General features: G+C 41.7%; 1 protein-coding gene across 1 annotated transcript in view; it reads left to right on the top strand.

The window, feature by feature from the left end:
* EHBP1L1 (EH domain binding protein 1 like 1) overlaps positions 1 to 25,889 on the top strand; it is a 539,613-nt gene that overhangs the window by 289,387 nt on the left and 224,337 nt on the right. Inside the window, 1 exon segment of the mRNA XM_082271174.1 lies at positions 7,855 to 7,994. Within this exon segment, the coding sequence (XP_082127300.1) occupies positions 7,855 to 7,994 (140 nt within the window).

Raw genomic sequence — 25,889 nt, 5'->3', positions numbered from 1 at the left:
AGCTGCAAAGGATCCGGTGTAACTGACGGTGGAGCTGCTGGCAGAGTCTCTTGGAAAAAACAGTGTCCGTGAGTACTGAGGGACCTGCCAAAGGGTCTGGCCCAGGAAGGGGATCAGTGAAGTCAGGGGATCAAGGAGCTAGCTCACACTGAGAGTATTACAGTAAAAGGAGTGCCATTTAGAAAGCCCTGAAGAATAGGAACAAAGGGGGTTCTGCAGTACAGTACAGCTTATCTAAAGCGGTTCATTAACTTCTACTTCATCGCTCGTGACAAGGTGAAGCAGCAGCCTTGCCGCACTCAATTATATCTAGACGTCCCAGCAAATTGTGAATAGTTTATTCAAGTTGGAGTATCCCACTCATTCCCTTCTCCTATCCAAGTTCTCAATAAAACCACAAAAAAAAAAAACTCCTAGACTGTTTCTTGACTGAGTCAGGCACTTTGAAGTCACTATTATTGTACTGTTGCTATGGGTAACCCAGGGGAACCCATCACCAGCAGCTCACAAGGGAGTAGTGCTACATTAATATTCAAAGCAAGCTCACCCACCCATCCATGTCTCTATGCTTTATTTTGCTGAGAAATTGCTTTGAAAACCACCACGTAGAATTTTTGGCAGTATTTACTTCCTGGGATCCATCTGCCCTTGGCTTATGCAGCAGGCAGGAAGATGTGCTTAAAAAAGAAGAAATAGGGATGATGGCGCTGCCTATATAATTTAGATGTAAAAATATATATAAACTGTGAATTACAGTGCTAAAACAATATGTATATTCATACAATAATATGTTCCAAAAAACATCAATTAGGTGCAAGTGCACAGTGTAAAAGTTAGAAAGTGACTGGTGCAATAAATAACAATAGATATTGTCTAATATTAATAATGTCGGCATGCAAATAATGTGCTAAAAAATATGGTGCTATATGATATGAACTATTCCACTCATACCATATAATGATATGGGGAATTATATAAAGTGCCAACAGAGCCAAAAAGAAAAGAAACCACGTTTATGAAATACAGATTGCAAGTCCAGTATGGAAAGATCCAGTAAAAAAGTCTATATCCTATGCGGTGACTTCAAGAACAAAAAAAGGGTGACAACACTTGGAGAATCAACACTCAGGTGGAAGATGACCCCGTGGTGGGTGGTAAGGTGCTGGAATTCCTTTGGTAAAAATGCACACTTACCAGAGACACCCACCCCACACAGGGGTATAGAGCGGGTGTTTTAATGGGTCTGGCAACCTAGCGGTATCCTCCTATCCCGATGGAGGGCGTGTGCCGAGGATCAGGCTGGTCCTGGAATGGATCTATGTATTCACCGAGTCTTGAAAACAGTGAATCAATGCCACTTACTATAGGCCTGGAATGGATATGCCTTGGGATAATCCCCTGTATGCCTTCCTGACCTGGGTGTGTTCCGAGGGATCCACTCAGCTCCACTTGGTTTTTATCTTACGTAGATCCGCCTCTACCATTTGTTTGAACGCATCGATGCATTCCGCTCCTGGTACTTTAGGGTTAAAAAGGGATTTGTTTTGTAACCCTGAATGTTCAAACTTGGAATTGCCCGATACTTGCGTGGAACCATTCAGACTAAAATGCTTCTTTATTTTGAGTTTTCTTAAAAATTTATGCAAGTCTATAAAAACTTCGAAGGGATCCACTTCTTTATTTGGGGCATATTTAAGACCAAGATCTAAAATAAAAAGTTCATCTGGAGTAAAAACAACATCAGTAAGATTAAAAATACCCTGTCCTAAAATTCGCGTCTTCTTTTTCTTCTGGCCTCCTCTCTTCCCTCGTGTACGTCTTCGTTTTCCCAGTATTGGTTCTGGTATTGGGGTCTCGAGTATCCTGTTTGTTGTTGACCTCTCAATGTCCCTTGGTATCCTCCTCCTCCTCTGGGTGGGACCGGTCTCCGGTTCCTGGGATGGAAAGTATTCCAATTGTTGAACCTTTGGGGGCCTCCCCAGCCTTGCCTTCCTTGTGGTCTTGGCCATCCTTGAGTTTGTTGGAAGCCATATGGTGGGGGTCTTGGGCGGGGACCGCCCCGAAAAAAATTTCTAGATTCTTGATATTGTATTCTGCCTTCCCTATTGGGTGTGAAGGATTCTCTTCTTTCCAAAGGGGAATATCTATTATGTGTAGGAATTTGGAACCTTGGATTCGATGTATTAAGAATAGAAGGTCTAGGCCTAGGTCCTTGAGAAGGAGAGGGTCTGGTGTCTAATCTACTTAAATTCCTAGGTAGATCAAATCTATTCTGGGGTGGTGTGGATTGCAATTCCCTATGTTCTCTATTAGGTCTAAAAGAGACGACTTGAGGTGTAACAGAAACAGGTGTTTCTGGTTCTTCCTCAAATTCTCCATCATCTATTGATGACTCCATTGACGATGGGATAATGGGTGTGGTGGGGATATCCATTTCTTCCACCCCCCCTAATTGCCATTTATATACTTTTTGTTTTTTGTAATCGTTAACGTCTCTACTAAATTTTTTCTGTTTCTTTAACTGCAATGCTGTATCATATTTGTTGATATAGGAGTGTAGTTCTTTCTCCTTATTCTTATATTCATTAAGCTCTGCGTATGGTGTTAGTGCGGTTTTGAGATTGGTAATAATAGTCTCTATATTCCGTAATTTAACTTGTCTCCTTTTAATAATAAGTGTCAGAAGTTCTATCTCGCACCTATTTAAAAAGACATACCACTCATCTGCCATTATGGCATCATCTAGCCCGTCATTGGGGTTCACATCCCACCTCAGTCTCCTAGGGGTGATTTTTTCTTTGATGTACATTCTAAGAATGGATATGTCCCACCATACTCTGAGCTGTTTCTCTAGTGCATGTTTAAGTTGTTTAAATAAACCTTCCATATCATGCCTATTGGCAACTGTTTCTTGATTAAAAATATCCTCTATATTAATTTCTCTATTAGTGACATATCCAAATAGATCCATTGCTGCAGAGGTAGTCATACCCCAGAGGGTATGTAGATATAGAAAAAATGAAACTTCCGCGCTATGGACTAAATGGATATATAAGTGAATAATAAATAAGTGAAAAAAGAGATATATATAAAATATATGTGAATCAAAAAATGTATATAAATATATCTAAAAATAGGCTGCAGCCTCCCTGGATGATAGTCCGGAGACTATACACTGGATAAAAAAGAAGAAATAGGGATGATGGCGCTGCCTATATAATTTAGATGTAAAAATATATATAAACTGTGAATTACAGTGCTAAAACAATATGTATATTCATACAATAATATGTTCCAAAAAACATCAATTAGGTGCAAGTGCACAGTGTAAAGGTGCCTTCAAAAAGTTAGAAAGTGACTGGTGCAATAAATAACAATAGATATTGTCTAATATTAATAATGTCGGCATGCAAATAATGTGCTAAAAAATATGGTGCTATATGATATGAACTATTCCACTCATACCATATAATGATATGGGGAATTATATAAAGTGCCAACAGAGCCAAAAAGAAAAGAAACCACGTTTATGAAATACAGATTGCAAGTCCAGTATGGAAAGATCCAGTAAAAAAGTCTATATCCTATGCGGTGACTTCAAGAACAAAAAAAGGGTGACAACACTTGGAGAATCAACACTCAGGTGAAAGATGACCCCGTGGTGGGTGGTAAGGTGCTGGAATTCCTTTGGTAAAAATTCACACTTACCAGAGACACCCACCCCACACAGGGGTATAGAGCGGGTGTTTTAATGGGTCTGGCAACCTAGCGGTATCCTCCTATCCCTGGATGGAGGGCGTGTGCCGAGGATCAGGCTGGTCCTGGAATGGATATGCCTTGGGATAATCCCCTGTATGCCTTCCTGACCTGGGTGTGTTCCGAGGGATCCACTTAGCTCCACTCCCGATATTATACCAGAAAATGAATGGTGGACATAGTGTAATTCCGTAATATACTTTATTATGCAAAGCAATGCAAAGGTACTCACATAAAACAGGTAAAAATCGAGCGTGACTGTATCAACCGAGCGCTTGCGATCCAAGCCTCATTCCTATGTGGGTTTACCGGAAATGACTCGACACGCCGTACGCGTTTCGTAGCTTGTACGTCATCAGCAGCGTCAAGTCACGTCCGGCAAGCTTCCATTAAATATGTATGCGGTAACTAGGCAACCACAATAGAGTTTCCTGATTGGTTGCGCGGTCCGAGCGGACTACGAAAACATGGCGCCTGATTAAATAAAGTAAACTAAATATGAAACAGAAAACTCCGTCCGAATATGTTGAAAAACTATTTGCAAGGTCGTATATATGAATACTATAAATATCAATATAAATTGGTTCCTAATCTTGCATATACATATTTCCGGAAGCATAATATACTATCGGTAATTCAAATACATAAAAACGTTCATATATATACATCAATACATGACGATAAATATAAATATCAGCAAAAAATTAAAAAATATATGTTAAAAATATATAGGAAGAAAAAGGGGGATATATAATATCAAAATGTGTGTACAATGGGGGAATTTGGGAAGACATCTAGTGGACATGGGTAGAACTACACAAATGATGACAATAAATAGATATATTAAATTCATATGTATTTTAAATGTTTTAAATATTTTAAAATATTAAAAAAGTTTAAAAAAAGGAGGAAAGGAACTAAATGGGGATAAAAGTGTCCCAGATGACTAGTGTTAAACCTAATTGGTATAATAATCACATATAGAATTATTATATGACATATATAATTAAATAAAAATTACATTAGGACATCTCACATGTATGTGTCATGTCCCAATATGTCATATATATTAACCAAGTCTAAAAACAGGAATGGTGAATGATCATAAGTTACACAGATAAAATGAATACTAAAAATTAGAGATAAAACAATTTAAATCGATGTCTAGATTTAGGCCCTTAGGCTGTAGTGTATGTAACCTATAGATCCATAAAGTTTCATTTTTGGAGATCTTTCTTGTTTTATTATCTCCTCGCCAATGTGCGGATATACAGTCAATGCCACAGAAAGTGAGGCCTCTGGGATCTTTGTTATGCTTCTCGGCAAAATGCCTGGACAGGCTGTGCTTGGGGAAACCTAAACGGATATTTTTAATGTGCTCTCTGATTCTAATGTATAATGGTCTGGTGGTCCTACCCACATATTGTAATCGGCAGGGACATTCCACCAAATACGTAACATGGTCCGTCTGGCAAGTGATAAGTTTATTGATATTGAAATTTTCCCCTGTTGTTCTCGATTTAAATTGTAATGTTTTCCTGGGTTGTTTAGGATTTGTCTTACAGGCCAAACATCTTTTGCACCTAATGAACCCCTTAAGGTCTTTGAACATTTTCACTGGTTTGGGTGGGTCCACTACGTTGTGTACCAATTGATTTCGGAGCGAAGGTGCCTTTCTGTATATAAACGCGGGTTTATTTGGTAGCAATTTGGATAAGGTCCTATCGGATTTAAGTATAGGCCAGTATCTCTTGATAATGCGTTCAGTTTCTCTGAAATTTTTATGAAATCCTGTGATGAAAGCCATTTCTCCTCTCTTATTTGTACGGTTCTTTTTCTTTAGCAAATCATCCCTATTCATTTTGGATATTATTTCTCTGGTTTTGTATAATTTATCCTTGTCGTATCCTTTTTCTACAAATCTATCCAATAGGATCTCTGATTGAGTTAGGAAGTCTTCATGTTTGTCACAATTCCGTCTCATTCTTATAAACTGGCCTTTAGGTATATTCCCTTTCCAATTGGGATGGTGGCAACTATTAATAGGTATGTATCCATTTCTGTCTGTGCTTTTAAAAAAAGTTCTACTTTTTAAAACATGTTCCTCCTTAAAAATTTGCAAATCTAAAAAATTAATTGATTCTTGGTTCCAGTTTCCGGTGAATTTTATTCCAAAAATGTTATTATTAAGTATTGAAAAGAATTCTTTTAAGGTGTCTTCAGTGCCATTCCAAATAATTACAATATCATCTATGTAGCGCTTGTAAAAAACCAACTCTGGAGTATGTCGCCCATAGACACAATTATCCTCTAATAAGTCCATGAGCAAATTGGCAACGCTCGGTGCGTATTTGGCTCCCATAGCCACACCCTTTGTTTGTAAATAGTATTCTCTATTGTGCCAAAAGAAATTGTGTGACATTGCCAATTCTAATCCCTCAATGATATACTCTATCTGTATTTGTTTTAATTTGCTATGTTGGTGTAATGCCTTTTTTACTGCCCGTAGGCCATCTGATTGGGTAATGCTCGTATATAACGAGTTTGCATCTATGGTGGCTAGGAAGCACTGATCTGTAATAGGAATGGATTTTAAATCCTTAATAAGTTCAGAAATATCTTTAAGATAGGATCTGCCTTTTTTAACTATTGGTTGTAAATAAGTGTCTATGTATTCACCGAGTCTTGAAAACAGAAGGAGAGTATCTAATATCTGAATCCAATAAGATACCAGTGGTATATTATTTACCTAAGATCCACAAAAATGCACAGAAGCCACCTGGCAGGCCTATAGTAAGTGGCATTGATTCACTGTTTTCAAGACTCGGTGAATACATAGATCCATTCCAGGACCAGCCTGATCCTCGGCACACGCCCTCCATCCAGGGATAGGAGGATACCGCTAGGTTGCCAGACCCATTAAAACACCCGCTCTATACCCCTGTGTGGGGTGGGTGTCTCTGGTAAGTGTGCATTTTTACCAAAGGAATTCCAGCACCTTACCACCCATCACGGGGTCATCTTCCACCTGAGTGTTGATTCTCCAAGTGTTGTCACCCTTTTTTTGTTCTTGAAGTCACCGCATAGGATATAGACTTTTTTACTGGATCTTTCCATACTGGACTTGCAATCTGTATTTCATAAACGTGGTTTCTTTTCTTTTTGGCTCTGTTGGCACTTTATATAATTCCCCATATCATTATATGGTATGAGTGGAATAGTTCATATCATATAGCACCATATTTTTTAGCACATTATTTGCATGCCGACATTATTAATATTAGACAATATCTATTGTTATTTATTGCACCAGTCACTTTCTAACTTTTTGAAGGCACCTTTACACTGTGCACTTGCACCTAATTGATGTTTTTTGGAACATATTATTGTATGAATATACATATTGTTTTAGCACTGTAATTCACAGTTTATATATATTTTTACATCTAAATTATATAGGCAGCGCCATCATCCCTATTTCTTCTTTTTTATCCAGTGTATAGTCTCCGGACTATCATCCAGGGAGGCTGCAGCCTATTTTTAGATATATTTATATACATTTTTTGATTCACATATATTTTATATATATCTCTTTTTTCACTTATTTATTATTCACTTATATATCCATTTAGTCCATAGCGCGGAAGTTTCATTTTTTCAGGAAGATGTGCTTGTCTGAGAAACTTCCTCCTCACCTCCTAAAGACTCCTGGTATTATGACATCATTTGCCTAGGCATGGATACCAGGAAGTAACTGAAGAAATTTAAAAAACACATTTAAAACAAGTAAATATAATATACTTTCCTGTCAATTTAATAATGCTTGCAGCATAAGGATTAAAAATAGTCAATGTTGACTAAGAGAGTAAAGTTCCACTTTAAAGTTGGACATGGTACTTTCACACAATGGAGACAGAATTTTTGGGGAGCTAAGCGAATAGTCATAATTTTGCGAAATGTCACTTAACAGAAGAAATTATACCATGGTCAGGTCACTCAGAAGTACCAAGGTACAGGCAGGATTTATGTATATAAACACATACAACATGGTATTCTTTGTTTAGTCTTGTCTTTTAACATACTGTGTTTACATGACAGCGATGAAGACATGCAGAGTGTTGCCAGTCTCCTGAGTCTAAAGCCTTCAGACATTGCAGACATGGATGACTTCAATGAGGAAGAAGAGGAGGAAAAGTCTCACAAGCAGAGTCGCAGTTCTATAGGAATTGCACCCAGAGGTAAACATTGCACATAAAATGCCTGGTATATCTATTCTCTCTTCTAGCAGTAACTTTTTTTTTTTTTTTTAATGTAATTGGTATGTTTCTTCTTTTTCCATATGCAGTAAACAAAAGATCAATAGAATGTATATATCCTGAGATTAAATTCCACAACAATATAGTAAAAAATATGCAATGCAAATACAAATAGACCCCGCTGCATGAAACTGGATTAACTGCTTTCCAACCACCTCATGTAGGAGTACGGTTGCAGAGCGGCTGTCTTCTGCTGGATCACGTATCGAATACTTGATCCAGCCCCTCCGGGTAGGAGGCGTGCGTACTTCGCCGGCTGTGCTGTGATTAGCCACAAACTGATTTGGGAGGAGGAAGACAGGAAAGAGCTCTGTCCATGTACACAATACAGCGCTCTGTCCTGTCAGCGGGGATGTGCCTTTTTTTGTTTCCCTGCAAAGCAGGGAATAAAAAGTGGCACATCCCTTAGTAAAAGTAGCTCACAGTACACACATAAACACTGGTTAGGCACACATTTAACACATGATCGCCCTAGATGCTAACCGCTTCCAAGCCAGTGTCATTAGTACAGTGACAGTGTATATTTTTAGCACTGATCACTGTACAGCCCTGGCCAAAAGTTTTGAGAATGGCACAAAAATTTATTTTCACAAAGTCTGCTGCTTCAGTGTTTTTAGATCTTTTTGTCAGATGTTACTATGGTATACTGAAGTATAAATACAAGCATTTAATACGTGTCAAAGGCTTTTATTGATAATTACATTAAGTTTAGGCAAAGAGTCAATATTTGCAGTGTTGACACTTCTTTTTTAAGACCTCTGCAATTCGCCCTGGCATGCTGTCAATCAACTTTTAGGCCACATCCTGACTGATGGCAGCCCATTCTTGGATAATCAATGCTTGGAGTTTGTCAGAATGTGTGCGTTTTTTCTTCTTTTTTGTTCACCCGCTTATTGAGGATTGAGATAAACTAATAATAGGCACTCCAAGACATATCCCTCATTAAATATATAATGAATCAATGAATGTGAAGGGGCGTGAAAACATTTGCCACAGTAAAGGAGGGGGGGGGGAGCATACCAGTACAATATCAAGAGGAAAACTACTCAGTAAAAGAAACTGGTTTAATTACTCTATACCACCCAATCCACAATAGATTGAAATTAGTGATCAAACACCTACTGGATATGAAAACGTGTATACTTTAAAGAAAAATGATCACACAAAACCTAGATCAAAAGTTGATGCATGATGACATGAAATTAAAATGGTACCAAGGACAACAACAAACACACACTCATTAAAAACAAACATGCAACCAGCCCCTCGCCCTCCATTAACCACTTAAGCCCCGGAGGATTTTCCTGCTAAAAGACCAGGGGGTATTTTGCGATTCGGCACTGCGTGACTTTAACGGACAATTGCGCGGTCGTGCGACGCTGTACCTAAACGAATTTGGCGTCCTTTTTTTCCCACAAACAGAGCTTTCTTTTGGTGGTATTTGATCACCTGTGCAATTTTTTGATCACGCGCTATAAACAAAAAAAGAGCGTCAATTTTGCAAAAATAGCAATATTTTTCACATTTTTTTATATGAAATTCCCCCCCAAAAAAATGTAAAAATCAAAATTTTTTAACATTTTCGGGCAATTTGTTTTATCCTACCTATGTTTGGTAAAACAATTCGCAAAAAGCGTATTTTTATTGGTTTGCGCAAAAGTTATCGCGTTTACTAACAAAGGGAAAGATTTTTGTCATTTTTGTTGTTTTTTTTTTTAACGAGTAATGGCGGCGATCTGCGATTTTTTTTGCGGTACTGCGACATTGTGGCGGACAGATCGGACCCTTGACTGACATTTTTGACACTTTTGGGGGTACCAGTGACATTTCTACAGTAATCAGTGCTATACATATGCACTGTTACTGTAAAAATACACTGGTAGTGAATGGGTTAACTTTATTTGGGAGGGAGGGGCTGTGTGTGTCCCTAGGGGCGTGCTTTCTACTGTGATTGGCTGTGGCTTGAGCTGTAAGGACACTGATCAACGGATCTACATAGTAGATCCGTGTGATCAGTGTCTTTACAGCGAGGAGAATGACAGGTGGCTTGTTTACACAAGCTGCCTGACATTCTCCCTCTCCCCCGACGATCGCCGAGTGACCGGCGGACATCGGGTCCGCTGGTCGCACGCGCGGGGGGGTCCGTGACCGCGCGGGAGCGGGAGCGCGCCTCCGCGGGCGCGCGCTCGCTCCCCAGACCCTCCCAGGCTAGTGACGTTAATTAACGTCACTCTGCCTGGCAGGGGCTGACCGCCGCAGTAAATCTACTTGCGGCGGTCGGCAAGCGGTTAAACAGTGCAGAAAAGACCCATAATGCCATTGGTGCTTAGCAATAAATGTATAACTGTATAGACTAAAGTACTGATTTTGGTCACTATTTTGGCGATGGATCTCTATGTAGAAATAATAGTAAGGACTGTTAGATCAATCTCTCAAGGACTAGTTTATAAATTGAAGAGACAAGTTCCTCATTGTCAGAAAGGCTGTAAAATAAGTCTATCTCGCACAACACAGGCATATGATGCAAGTCCATAGCAAAACCTTCATATAAGTAACCAAGGCTTATAAATGCAAAAAATGAGATATACTCATCTCATCCAAGCAGTAAAATCTCCAGAGCAATCCAAAAGGCAATCCAAAGGCAAAATATGAAGAACTTCTTGAGGATTGACCACAAGTTCTCAACAGGATTAAGGTCTGGGAAGTTTCCTGGCCATCTACCCAAAATGTCGATGTTTTGTTCCCCAAGAGGCTTAGTTATCACTATTGCCTTATGGCAAGGTGCTCCATCATGCTGGAAAAGGCATTGTTCATCACAAAACTGTTCTTGGATGGTTGGAAGAAGTTGCTCTTGGAGGATGTTTTTGTACCATTCTTTATTCATTGCTTTGTTCTTAGGCAAAATTGTGAGTGAGCACAGTCCCTTGGCTGAGAAGCAACCCCACACATGAATGGTCTCGGGATGCTTTACTGTTGGCATGACACAGGACTGTTGGTAGTGCTCACCTTTTCTTCTCCGGACAAGGTTTTTTCCAGATGCCCCAAACAATCGGAAAGGGGATTCATCAAAAAAAAAGAAATGACTTTAACCCAGTCCTCAGCAGTCCAATCCCTGTACCTTTTGCAGAATATTAACCAGTCCCTGATGTTTTTCCTGGAGAGAAGTGGCTTCTTTGCTACCCTTCTTGACACCAGGCCATCCTCCAAAAGTCTTTGCCTCACTGTATGTGTAAATGCACTCACACCTGCCTGTTGCCATTCCTGAGCAAGCTCTGCACTGGTGATGCCCCGATCCCACAGCTGAATGACCTGTAAGAGACAGTCCTGGCACTTGCTGGACTTTCTTGGGCACCCTGAATCCTACTTTTCAACAATTGAACCTCTCTCAACGTTCTTGATGATCCGATAAATGGTTGATTTAGGTGCAATCTTAGTAGTAGCAATATCCTTGCCTATGAATCCCTTTTTATGCAAAGCAACGATGACTGCATGTGTTTCCTTGCAGGTAACCATGGTTAACAGTGGAAGAACCATGATTTCAAGCACCACCCTCCCTTTAAGGCCCCTTTCACACATACGGTCCATTCAGTTCATCAGTTCAGTCATGTCAAAATGTATCAGTTTTCCATCCATTTTTCATCCGTTTTTCGTCAGTTGTTATCCGTTTTTCGTCAGTTGTTATCCGTTTTTCATCCGTTTTCATCAGTTGTCATCCGTTTTTCGTCAGTTGTTATCCGTTTTTCATCCGTTGTAAACCGTTTTTCATCCGTTGTCATCCGTTTTTCATCTGATCAGTTTTATAAAACGGATGAAAAATAGAGCATTCATACGTTAAAAAAAACGGACATTGACGGAAGCGGATGAAAACGGATGTTAACTGATGATCATCCGTTGTCATCCGTTTTTACATAGAGATACATTGATGTCCGTTTTTCATCCGTCAACGGATGGATGAAAAACGGACAAACGGACAGCATGTGTGAAAGGGGCCTAAAGCTTCCAGTCTGTTATTCTAACTCAATCAACATTACAGAGTGAATTTCAGCCTTGTCCTCATCAACACTGACACCTGTGTTAACGAGAGAATCACTGATATGATGTCAGCTGGTCCTTTAGCGGCAGGGCTGAAATGCAGTTGAAATGGGTTTTTTTGGGGATTAAGTTCCTTTTCATGACAAAGAGGGACTTTTCAATTAATTGCAATTCATCTGATCACTCTTCATAACATTCTGGAGTATATGCAAATTGCCATCTTTAAAACGAAGGCAGCAGACTTAGTGAAAATTAATATTTGTGTCATTCTTAAAACATTTGGCCACAGCTGTATTCGTGTCACTGGTTCCCACAAAGTGTTGAAAGTATGAGTTAGTGTCAGATTGCCTGCCATACAATCGCAGTCCCGCTATAAGTCACTGATCGCCGCTATTACTAGTATAAAAATAAATAAATATTCCAGTATATATACCATAGTTTGTAGACACTACAACTTTCGCTTATTGGGAATTTTTTTTTACCAAAAAGTTGTCGCAGAATACATATTGACCTAAATTTATGAAGAAATTAGATTTTTACATTTTTTTATAGGATATCTTTTATAGCAGAAAGTAAAAAATATGGTCTTTTTTTGTTAATAGCACAAAAAAAAAAAAAAAAAAAATTACAGTCGCAATCAAATACCGCCAAAAGAAAGCTCTATTTGTGTAAAAAAAACAATATAGATTTCATTTGGATACAGCGTTGGATGACTGTGCAATTGTCAGTTGGATTAACGCAGTGTCAAAAAGCAAAAAAATGGCCTGGTCAGGAAGGGGGGTAAATCTTCAGAAGCTGAAGTGGTTTAAAACATTGTGATTTAGACATTGTCAGATAAATTGTTGTTATCACGTGCTGCAATGTATAATACCACTTTATTAACCAGAAAAATATTTCAAAATTAATTAGCACATCATGCAGTACCTGAATGGAGGTAGCCATTGTCCCAAATAGTCAAGCATAGACAAAATCCCCCTACAGGATAGGACTATGTGGGCAACCAACCATCCAAAACAAGAATTAAGTATTTTTGATAAAGAAAATCAATTTTATTATATAAATATTAAAAAGTTGTATACAATGGTCACACAACTAGACATAAAAATAAACCAGCACGGCTCACAATAACAATGGGTTTTGGATATACATGGCAATACAACAGGGTATATGTTCCAAAAGTCCCAACGCGTTTCGGGTAAAACTACCCTTCTTCAGGGGTCTGTGGTTTGGAAATTAGATACTTCCTACAAAGATTGAGAAGTAAATAGTTTATTATAACATAATTTCATTTTTACATAGTTACATAGTTACATTGTAGTTGAGGTTGAAGAAAGACAATAGTCCATCCAGTTCAACCTGTGTAGGTGTGTGTGGCCATAATCATCTCTCATACCCCTGAATGTTCTGATCCTTGAGATGTACATCCAAGAGTCTTTTGAAAGCAACCATACTTCCCACAGAAACCACCTCTTGTGGTAGAGAATTCCACAATCCTGTAGCCCTAACAGTAAAGAACCCCCCACGTTGCCTGAGGTTAAAACGCTTCTCCTCTAATCGCATTGTATGCCCTGAGTCCTCATGCAATCCTTTCGACTGAATAGCTTTTTTTCTATGCTGAGATCACCATTGAGGTATTTATACATTGCTATCATGTCCCCTCTCAGGCGTCTCTTCTCCAGGGAGAATAAATCAAGCGATTGCAGATGCTCTTCATAATTAAGGTCCTCCAATCCCCTAATTAGTTTAGTTGCCCTTCTCTGGACTCTCTCCAGCTGGCGACCAGAACTGGACAGAATACTCCAGATGCGGTTGGACCAGAGTTTTATAAAGTGGAAGGGTTCTTTATGCATGCTAATATTCTGCTGGCTTTGGCAGCTGCCGCTTGACATTGCATGCTATTGCCTAGTCTATCCTCTACCAAGACTCCCAGATCTTTCTCCATTTTTGATTCCCCCAAGGGTTCCCCCCCTAATGTGTATTGTGCTTTTATGTTTTTAGTCCCCAAGTGCAAAACCTTACACTTCTCCACATTAAACCTCATTTGCCATGTCTTTGCCCACTCTGTTATTTTGTCCAGGTCATTCTGTAGGATATCTGCTTCATGCTATGCAGCTATTGCCCTGCCCAATTTTGTGTCATCTGCAAAAACTGATATAGAACTACTGATCCCGTCCTCAAAGCTGTTTATGAATAAATTGAACAGGGTTGGTCCCAGGACTGAGCCTTGGGGGACCCCACTTACCACCTCAGACCAGTCTGAGTATGCGCTATTTATTACCACCCTTTGGACACGCCCTTTTAGCCAGTTCAGTTTCCAAGAGCAAACCTTGCGGTCGATGCCTGCAGACCTTATTTTATAAATTAAGCGCTTGTGGGGAACTGTATCAAACGCCTTAGCGAAATCCAGGTACACCACATCCACTGGTCTCCCCCTATATCGCTCACAGCTCACCTCCTCATAGAATGTTAAGAGATTGGTTTGACAAAAACGCCCATTTGTAAACCTGTGCTGGTTACTGCTGATGATGTTGTTGTCTTTAGCAAACTCTACGATATAGTCCCTTATCATCCCTTCCAGAAGTTTACATACTATCGATGTCAGACTGACAAGCCTATAATTTCCCGGGACATGCCTCTGCACATTTTTGAATATCGGTATCACGTTAGCTTTCCTCCAATCCCCTGGTACATTTCCTGTCATAATACTGTCAGCAAAGATCAGGAACATTGGTCTAGATATAGGCTTACTAAGTTCTTTGAGTACTCTAGGATGTACGCCATCCGGGCCTGGTGATTTATTTGTGTTAATTTTATCCAGCCTTTCCCTGATTTCACCCTCTGTTAGCCATAGCGGCAAGTCCTGTGCATTACTACTAACCATACAGTCCTGGTCAGTGTACCCCTCCTTTTCCTGTGTAAAGACTGACGAGAAAAAAGCGGTCAGCACGGTTGCTTTTTCAGTGTCCTCTGTAACCATCCTCCCATAATCGTTAATTATGTGTGCAATATGCTCTGCCCTAGTTTTTTTGCTGTTGATATATTTAAAGAATTTCTTTGGGTTCCTCCGCTATTTGTCTCTCAAAGTTGATTTTAGCCATTTTGATTTTGTATTTACTTTTCTTATTTGCCTCCTTGTATTGCTCCAAAGTCGATACTGTGCCCTCTGATTTTTTATTTCTATTTCTTGAAGGCCATTTCTTTTTACCCCCTAATACATTTTTTAACATTACGGTTTAGCCAGCCAGGTTTGGCTTTGTCTCTTCTAAATGTATTTCCCATAGGAATGCACTGCGAGATGCATTTGTTTAATATGTTCCTAAAGCATTCCCATTTTTCCTCTGTGGTCAGTGTTCCTAAGGCTTGGTCCCAGTTTACCCTTTCCGTCATTGAGCACAATTTGGGAATGTTTGCCCTTCGGAAGTTTAGGGTTCTTATGTTCCCCTCTATCAAGAAAAAAATGAGGTTGAAGGATTCTAAGAGGTGCATGGAAGTCAGCCAGCCCTCAGTCTGATGTACTCACCCTCCAGTCTGTCACCAACCAAATAGACCTGTCTCATGATACAAAGAACAGGGGTTTAGTTGACACACATTTGCAAACGCATGTGTAAGCTGCAGAGCCACTTGACGGCACCCTGTTTTATCTGCAGATAGAATCAAAAATATTAAATTACTAATGTGAAGATCCATAGTGATGATCTCCTGATGTAACATACAAAGTCCTATTGACTATACATATATATCTAGTGTCTAGGAGTCCCAAAATATAATGCACCTCCCCCCAGTATATAGCATATATAATATATATTTATTTAATGTCACCATTGGTCAGTAAAACCACCACAGCAATAAGAAAAAAAATGTAAAAGAATATGGATGAGGTGATATGGACCAGTACAGACCACATATAATATACTGTACATACGATACCTCAGAAAGACATAGGGACAAAAATATTTCAGGCATTTTAACACCTGATATTTTATATCCTAATGTTAGTAAAGGATTTACAAAGCAAAAGCAAAAACAAATAAAAGAAAATGCAGGTTACATAGTTACATAGCTTGTGAGGTTGAAAAAAGACATCAGTCCATCCAGTTCAACCTATGATGTGTGTGTGTATTTGCTGTTAACCGTACATTGTATACCCCTGTATGTTGTGGTCTTTAAGGTGCCCATCTAGTTTTTTGAAACTATCGATGCTCCCTGCTGATACCACTACTTGATGAAGGGAATTCCACATCCTTAGTGCTCTGACAGTGAAGAACACCTTACGTATTTTAAGGTTAAACCATTTTTTTTTTAGTGAGTGGCCACGTGTCTTATTGTATTCCCTTTCTCTAAAAAGTTTGTTCCTTATGCTAGGGTCGCCAGTACAGTATTTGTACATGGATATCATATCCCCCCTCAATCGTCTCTTCTTCAGAGAGAAAAAGTTCAGTGCTTGTAGTCTTTCCTCATAGCCGATGCCCTCCATTCCCCTAATTATTTTTGTTGCCCTTCTCTGGACTCTCTCCAATTCTAGCACATCCTTCCTGAGGACCGGTGCCCAGAACTGGACAACATACTCCAGATGTGGCCGGACCAGAGTCTTGTAGAGTGGGAGAATAATCTCTTTATTTCTGGAGTGAATCCCCTTTTTTATACATGCCAGTATTCTGTTGGCTTTGCTTGCAGCTGCATGGCATTGCATGCCACTGCCAAGCCTGTTGTCCACCAGAACCCCCAGGTCCTTTTCCATCTTAGATTCACCCAGAGGTTGCCCCCCTAGTGAGTAGCTTGCTTTCGTGTTTCTAATGCCCAAGTGCATTACTTTACATTTCTCAACATTAAACCTCATCTGCCATGTAGTTGCCCATCCCATTATTTTGTTCAGGTCCACTTGTAAGGTTTCCACATCCTGCATAGAAGATATTGGCATGCTTAGTTTAGTATCATCTGCAAATACTGAGATTGTACTAGATATCCCCTCCTCTAGATCATTTATGAATAAATTCAACAGGATTGGTCCCAGGACAGATCCTTGGGGGACCACACTTTCCCCACCCGCCCAATCCGAGTACTCCACATTAATCACCACCCTCTGGACTCTCCCCTGAAGCCAGTTCTCTATCCAGGTACTCACCCTATGGTCCATACCCACAGGCTTACCTTTATCTAGGTGGCAGCTCACTTCATCGTAGAAGGTTAATAGATTGGTTTGGCAAGAACAATTTTTCATGAATCCATGCTGATTACTACTAATAATACCGTTTTCATTACTAAAGTCTTGTATGTAGTCTCTTAACATCCCCTCCAAAATCTTGCAGACTACTGATGTTAGGCTGACCGGCCTATAGTTACCCGGGATATATCTTGGCCCTTTTTAAATATTGGTACCACGTTGGCTTTTTTCCAATCAGCTGGCACCACACCCGTCAGTAGACTATCTTTAGAGATCAAGAATAATGGTCTGGCAATCACCTGGCTGAGCTCTTTAAGAACCCCCGGGTGCAAGCCATCTGGTCCCGGTGATTTATTAATGTTAAGTTTCTCTATTTTAGTTCTAAGTCTATCTCCTGTTAGCCATGGGGGTACTTCCTGAGGTGTATTATTTAGTTTAGCATTACAAGCTGGGTTAGTGCAGCCCCCCGATTCTTTTGTGAAGACTGAAGAGAAAGTATTTAACACTTTCGCCTTTTCCCTGTCCTCTGTGGCCAAATTTCCTTTGTCGTCTTTTATGGGGCCAATGTGTTCTGGCCTCGCTTTCTTACTGTTTATATACTTAAATATTTTTTTGGGGTTCTTTTTACTCTCTTCCGCTATATGTCTCTCGTGTTCTATTTTAGCCGTCTTGATTTCGCCTTTAGATTTCTCATTATATGCTTTGTAATACTTGAATGCTGCCAATGACCCCTCAGCCTTGTATTTTTTGAAGGCATTTTCTTTAGTATTAATATGCATTTTTATGTTGGAGTTTAGCCACCGAGGGTTTAGTTTTGCTCTTTTAAATTTATTTCCCTTTGGAATGCACTGGCCAATCCCGTTGTTTAGTATGCTCTTGAAGCACTCCCATTTTTCCTCCATGTTCTTTGTTCCCAGGGTTCTATCGCATATGATATTTTCTAGCAGAGAGCACAGTTTTGGGAAATTGGCTCTTTTGAAATTCAGTGTCCTTATATTACCCTTGTGTTTCCTATTACTATAATTAATACTGAAACTTATTGACCTATGGTCACTGTTTCCTAAGTTGCCCCGTATTTCTATATCTGTAAGCAGGTCTGAATTGTTGGTAATCAGTAGGTCAAGTACCGCATTGTTTCTTGTCGGTGCATTCACCATCTGACCCATGAAATTGTCCTGCAAAACATTTTGGAACTGCCAAGCCTTGGCTGAATGCGCGGTTCCTTCTGCCCAGTCTATGTCTGGATAATTTAAGTACCCCATTATAATGACATTTCCCATCCTTGCTACCAATCCTGTCTGTAAAAGGAGGTCCGCCTCCCCCTCCTCCCTCTGGTTGGGGGGCCTATAACATACGCCCAATATTACCCTCCCTATAGTGCCTTCCCCTTTAAGTTCTACCCATAGGGATTCTGTTGATATTTTCACCTGGTAGAGGGGTCCCTGGTAAAGATGTTCTTTAGACTGAGGAAACCCCACTTCCCTTGATACGAGGCATCTAAGCTACCCTGTTTTAATTTGCTCTGGCCATTTTTATACCACAACTTTTTTCAGATGAGAATGAGGGACACCTATTAGCAGACGTATGTAGGCATAGGACACGCCCCCTTCTGTGCCATCTGTGCCATGATTGGACAAAAGGCAGGCTGCCTTTAGCCAATCATGGCTCAGGGGCTAAGTATATGCCCCACACTATATAAAGGCTGCTCGCACAGCTGCAGTGTGTAGTTTGATTGTGTGGGTGATACAGGAGACAGGGAGAGGAACGTGTTTGAGGCAGGGAGAGAATAGTTATTTTGCAGGTTGGTTAGACAGTGCAGTGACACATTGCTAGCAGTGTGAGTATAGGGAGGGAGGTAGATGATCATGTTTTTCAGACAGGGAGAGCAAAGTGATTTGCAGTTTTTCAGACAGTGCAGTGTAGTCTAATTAGAGACATTGCTAGCAGTTAGGCAGGGAGAGAGATTTGTGCTTTTTACAAGTTAAGAGATCAGATAGTGAACTATATTCAGTAGAGCAGAATATACCATAGACCATATACCATACATTGATCTCTATCTATATATAGGGCGATAGATTAGATATCAGGCCATTGAGTATCTATCGGTCACTTGCGTATACCCTATATTGATCTGATCTCTAGCTATATATAGGGCTATTGAGTAGATCATATCAGGTCATTGAGTATCTATCGGTCACTTGCGTATACCCTATATTGATCTGATCTCTATCTATATATAGGGCTTTTGATTAGATCATATCAGGTCATTGAGTATCTATCGTTCACTTGCGTATACCCTGTATTGATTTGATCTCTATCTATATATAGGGCAATAGATTAGTTATCAGCCCATTGAGTATCTATCGGCCACTTGCGTATACCACATATTGATCTGATCTCTATCTATATATAGGGCTATTGATTAGATCATATCAGGTCATTGAGTATCTATCGGTCACTTGCGTATACCCTATATTGATCTCTATCCACATCATGTCCGAAAGGCTGACAAGGGGTGGCAGACGCTCACAGGCCACGAAAAGAGGGCAAGCAGGCTCTGTGTCCACAGTGAAAAGTGGTGGTCACAGTCGACATTGGTGCATCCTTTGCAGGCGGGGCACGCCCGTCCTTTATTTCCGTTGCTGCCCATGTTATTTAGCCACAACATGTGGAAGAGTTGGTGGAGTGGATAAATAAGCCGTCCCCATTATCCTCGTCCTCTGACACCCACGCTCACAGTAGTTTGCCTTCCACTGCAGCTGCCAAAGCGACCCGTTCCACAGGCTCCTTCTCCACAGGTACTCTTTCTGTCGCCCCACCATCATGCACAGAGGAGTCACCTGAACTATTTGATCATAGTGTCAGAGACATGCTGCTGGAGGATGCGCAGCAATTTCAAAGCTGTGATGTTGGTCCCCAGGTTGATGAAGGGAATAACGTGAGCCTAGAGAGAGTGGGTGACAATGGCGGACAAGAAACTAGCATTCATGTTGCCACAGCTGCAGCATACTGCCAAGTTTTCTCCATTGACGAGGAGGGAGGGGATGATGAGGTCACTGACTGTACTTGGGTGCCTGACAGGATAGAGGAGGAGGGAAGGGGGGGAGGAGGAGGCACAACTCCAAAGAGGCAGGATGTGCTCCAGGGGCCGCCATAGGAGTAGCCAACCTATTGCATTACAGCACAGAGCTCCACAGGTGCAGGGTGCTGCAAACTCCCCGGTGATTCCCAAAAGTTCATTAGCGTGGGCTTTTTTCAGTACATATGCATAAGACCGCAGCGTTACTGTTTGCAACATCTGTCTGAAGCGGATCAAGCATGGCCAGTACACCAGCTGCTTGGGCACCACATGCTTGACAAGGCATATGACGACCTGCCATGCAGTCCATTGGCAACAGCACCTGAAAGAGCCACAAGATCCAAACAAGTATACTGCACCTTGCTCCTCATCTGGGATCTCTAACCATATACCTCATGTCTTCTCAAATACATGCATTGAGAGGGATTATGGTATTATGGTATAGCAATGAGTGCCACAGAGACTTGCACCCAATCTGCTAGCAGTACACCACTGCTTGATTTGAGCAGCAGGCAAATTTCACTACCCCAGTTGCTGAACCGTAGAAAGAAATACTCTCCCAGCCATCCACTTGTTTAGCGTCTTAAAGCGGAGTTCCGGGCACAAAATCTGTATTTTTTTTTGTGCCCCTCCGCTAGCTACACATAACCTGAAAAGGAATTGGATAGTTATATTTTTTTTTTGTACACTCACCTTGTAATCGAAGATCGTAAATACTCACCTCAGGGTACTTCCTCCTCCAGCGCCGAGGCTCACCCCGTCACTTCCTGCCTCGCGATGATTCCTGGGAGCTGAACGTCATCGCTCCCAGGAATCAATGCGACGGCACCGACCCCGCACGTCACTTCCGGGCGACGCCGCATTCCCCTGCTAAACAGCTTCTGGGCATGCCCAGAAGCTGTTTAGGAATGCGGCGCCGCACCGGAAGTGACGAGAGGAGCCGGTGCGGCGCATTCTGGGAGAAGAAGACGCGGAAGAAGACACCGAAGAGGACAGCGCCGGCTTCAGCTGCCCACAAGAGAGATGGAAACGCTGTGGAAGAAATTTTCAAAGTAAGTATTTCTTCTTGCAGGTAAGTGCGAACCGGGACAGATCAGAGGCTAGCCATTGTGGAATGTGCTAGCCCTGACTGTCCCGGGGGTATGTTCATCAAAAAATGAGATCTGTGCCCGGAACTCAGCTTTAATGTTAGCTTGGCCAAATTGCTAGCATTACAATTGCTACCTTTTCATCTGATAGGCTTTGCTCCCTTTAGCAAATTTGTGGAATGTGCTGTACTACAGTGGCAGGTACCAAAAAGGCATTTCTTTTCATGCAAGGCCATTCCGGCTCTCTACCGTCATGTGGAAGGTAGTGTTTTGGCCTCGTTGGACAGAGCGGTACAGCAGGCATGGACAGGGATGTTACATTTCTTTCATGGCGCACTGGGTAACTCTGCTAGCAGCTGGGAAGGATGCAGGACATGGTTCATGTCCTGAATCTGGTGGTGCAGCGCTTCTTGACCAGATACCCGGGCTTCCAAGATCTGATCAGGCCAGAAAAGTCTGTGGCCATTTCCGGTGTTCATACAATGCCAGTGCTTGCTTATCTGACATTCAGCTGGAATTCAACCTGCACACTAACCACCTCATTTGTGACATGCCCACCAGGTGTAACTCAACATTGGCAATGCTACAACGGCTGCACATGCAGCAGAGGGCCATCAATATGTACCTTTGTGAGTATAGCACAAGGACAGGGGAGCTTGGCTTTTTTTTGCCATACCAGTGGCTTTTGATAAAGAATGCATGCATCGTCCTGTCACCATTTGAGGAGGCCACAAGGATGGTGAGCCGGGTCGATTAATGCATCAGTGACACTATCCCTCTAGTCTACCTGCTGGAGCACACGCTTCGTGGAATCGTGGACAGGGCACTTAAGGAAGAACAGCGGGAGGAAGAGGAGGACTTCCTTTCCTCACAAGGCCCCCTTTATGCAGATATTATCCCTGCAGGGACACAAAACACACAGGAGGAAATGGAGGAGGAGGATTGGGGCAGCATGGGCAGCATGGATGTAGAGGATAGCACACAGCAGTCTTCAAGGGATGGTTTTGATTCCCCAGAAACCCCAGGAGTTTTATGTGGTTGGGGAGAGGTTGCTCCTGCGTACAATGTCATCCTTAGTGACCCAGAGGACTCAGAAGCTCATACCTCCTACAACTTACAATGCATGGGCTCCCTGATTCTGCAAAGCCTGCGAAAGGACCCGAGGATTCGTGCTATCAAGGGGAGGGATAACCCTTTCCTAATCGACATTACAAGGGTAAAGTTGCAAAGCTCATCCTGGCTTCGCAGAGGAAGCAGAGGATGAAACATCTTGAGGAGGCCTTGAAAATCAATTTGTGTACCACCTTTCCAGACACTGGGAGGTTAACATTCTCTGGAGGCATCTTTCAGCCAAAGGAGGAGCAGTGGAGAAATCAGTCGGCTGACCAATGCCTTTAAACAATTCTTTAGTAGGTTTGAGCAACCATCGGCAGCGTCTCCATCATATGGTGCATGATTATCTAGGCGCAAGAGCAGACTTGGAGACCTTTCCAGCTGAGCATCAACTGGGTTACTGGGTCTTGAGGATGGACCACTGGCCAGAACTTGCTCAATATACAATAGAGCTACTGGCCTGTCCTGCTTCCAGCGTGGTTTGCGAACGAACGTTTAGTGCTGCTGGAGGTTTTGTGATGGACAAAGAGTGCGTCTGTCCACAGACTCTGTTGACCTGCTGACTTTTATTTAAAATGAATCAGTCCTGGATCAACAACAGCTATAAATCCCCTGATGCTGATGTAACTGACTGAATTTGCTAGGGGTCTGCCATCCCTTGAAGACTGTGTATGCTGTCTATCCTATTCCTCAACCTTGATTCTGCTAGTTTCCAACAATGTTTTTGGTTTAGGTCACTACCAGTTCCCAAGGCCTAATTTTTCTGCACTTGTATGACACATGCATACAATTTAAATTTTGTATGTAATTTTTAACAGCAGGCCCTGTCCCTGTGCTCTGTGCCCAGCAAGAGTAACTGTGAGGGGTTACAGTGTTCAGGCACCACCAACACTAAAGGCCCAATTTTTGAACCTGTATGACAAGTACATGCGATTTCAAATTTGCATTGAATCTTACCAGCAGGTCCCATTCCTGCGCCCAGCAAGAGTAAATGTGAGGGGTTGGTTATGGTGTTCAGGCACCAACAACAGCAAAGGCCCAATGTTTTGCACCTGTATGACAAGTACATGCTATTTTAAATTTGTATGGGATTCTTACCAGCAGGTCCCATTCTTGTGCCCAGCAAGAGTAACTGTGAGGGGTTGGTTACGGTGCTTAGGCACCACCAGCAGCAAAGGCCCAATTTTTGGCACCTGTATGACAAGTACATGCTATTTTAAATTTGTATGGGATTCTTACCAGCAGGTCCCATTCTTGTGCCCAGCAAGAGTAACTGTGAGGAGTTGGTTACGGTGTTCAGGCAACACCAACAGCAAATGCCCAATTTTTGGCGCATGTGTGACAAGTACATGCGATTTCAAATTTGTATGGAATTCTTACCAGCAGGTCCCATTACTGCGCCCAGCAAGAGTAACTGTGAGGAATTGGTTACACTGTTCAGGCACCACCAACAGCAAATGCCCAATTTTTGGCACATGTATGACAAGTACATACAATTTCAAATGTGTTGGAATTCTTACCAGCAAGTCCCATTCCTGCCCCCAGCAAGAGTAACTGTGAGGGGTTGGTTACGGTGTTCAGGCACCACCAACAGCAAAGGCCCAATTTTTGGCACCTGTATGACAAGTACATGCAATTTCAAATTTATATGGAATTCTTACCAGTAGGTCCCGTTTCTGCGCCTAGCAAGAGTAACTGTGAGGGGTTGGTTACCGTGTTCAGGCACCAGCAACAGCAAAGGCCCAATTTTTGGCATCTCTATGACAAGTACATGTGATTTCAAATTTGTATGGAATTCTTACCAGCAGGTCCTATCCCTGCGCCCAGCAAGAGTAACAGTGGGGGGTTAGTTATGGTGTTCAGGCACCAGCAACACCAAATGCCCAATTTTTGGCACCTGTATGACAAGTACATGCGATTTCAAATTTGTATGGAATTCTTACCAGCAGGTCCCGTTTCTGCGCCCAGCAAGAGTAACTGTGAGGGGTTGGTTAAGGTGTTCAGGCATCAGCAACACCAAATGCCCAATTTTTGGCACCTGTATTACAAATACATGCGATTTTAAATTTGTATGGGATTCTTACCAGCAGGTCCCATTCCTGCGCCCAGCAAGAGTACCTGTGAGGGGTTACGGTGTTCAGGGACCACCAACATCCGAGGTCCAATTTTTCTGCACCTGTATGACACGTACATGCCATTTGAAATTTGTATATATATTTGTATATGACATTTTTTCCTTTAGAAATATCAGTATTGCTGCAGCAAGCTACATACATCGTAGAGATGCACTACTTTACAGGCACATTCAGGGGACCACCCAGGCACGATATTTGAAGAACTTTTTCATTTTTATAGTTTCACTTTAAGCCTCAATAAAATCAGTATATCACTGCTCCTTTAAAATCGATTGCTTTTTTTTGCATTGCTACATGTTTCCCAGGTCAGTACCCGGACCCCCATACCCTTTTTTGGGGCAATAACTTGCATTTAAGCCTTCAAAATGAGGCCGTTTGATTTTCAAGTCCCATAGACTTTAATGGAGTTAGTTTGTTCAAACAAACTTTTCCTCTTTTCGCAGTGTTCTGGTGCGAATTGAACCTGGGGTTGTTCGGCTCATCACTTTTGCCTTAACCTAACAGCCCTGGATGTTGCTGAGTACTAAAGAACTGTTTAAAGGCATCAGTCAGCTGGCCGCTTTCTCCACTGCTTCTCCTTTGGCTAAACAATGCCTCAGAAACACGTCCAGAAAATGTTACCCTCCCAGTGTCTGGAAAGGTGTTACAAAAGTTTTTTCTCAAGGCCTTCTCAAGATGTTTCCTCCTCTGCTCCCTCTGCGAAGGCAGGATGAGCTCTGCAACTTTATCCTTGTAAGGTGGATCAAGAAGGGTTGCCAACCAGTAAGTATCCCTCTCCTTAATAGCACAAATCCATGGGTCCTTTCGCAGGCTTTGCAGAATCAGGGAGCCCATGCAACGTAAGTTTTAGGGGGCATGAGCTTCTGAGTCCTCTGGGACACTAAGGATGATGACATTGTCAGAAGCAACCTCTCCCCAACCACGTACAACTCCTGGGGTTTCTGGAGAATCAAAACCATCCCTTGAAGACTGCTGTATTCTATCCTCTACATCCATGCTGCCACAATCCTCCTCCTCCTCTTCCTACTGTCTGTTTTGTGTCCCTGCAGGCATGATATCTGCATAAAGGGGGCCCTGTGAGGAAAGGAAGTCCTCCTCTTCCTCCCGCTGTTCTGCCCTGTCCATGATTCCATGAAGCGTGTGCTCCAGCAGGTAGACTAGAGTTATGGTGTCACTGATGCATGCATTGTCCTGGCTCACCATCCTTGT

Source organism: Pelophylax lessonae, assembly GCF_965119305.1.
Source record: "Pelophylax lessonae genome assembly, chromosome: 10".
Taxonomy (NCBI): Eukaryota; Metazoa; Chordata; class Amphibia; order Anura; family Ranidae; genus Pelophylax; species Pelophylax lessonae.
Note: the sequence above shows the minus strand (reverse complement) of the source record. Positions and strands in the feature narration are given on the sequence as shown.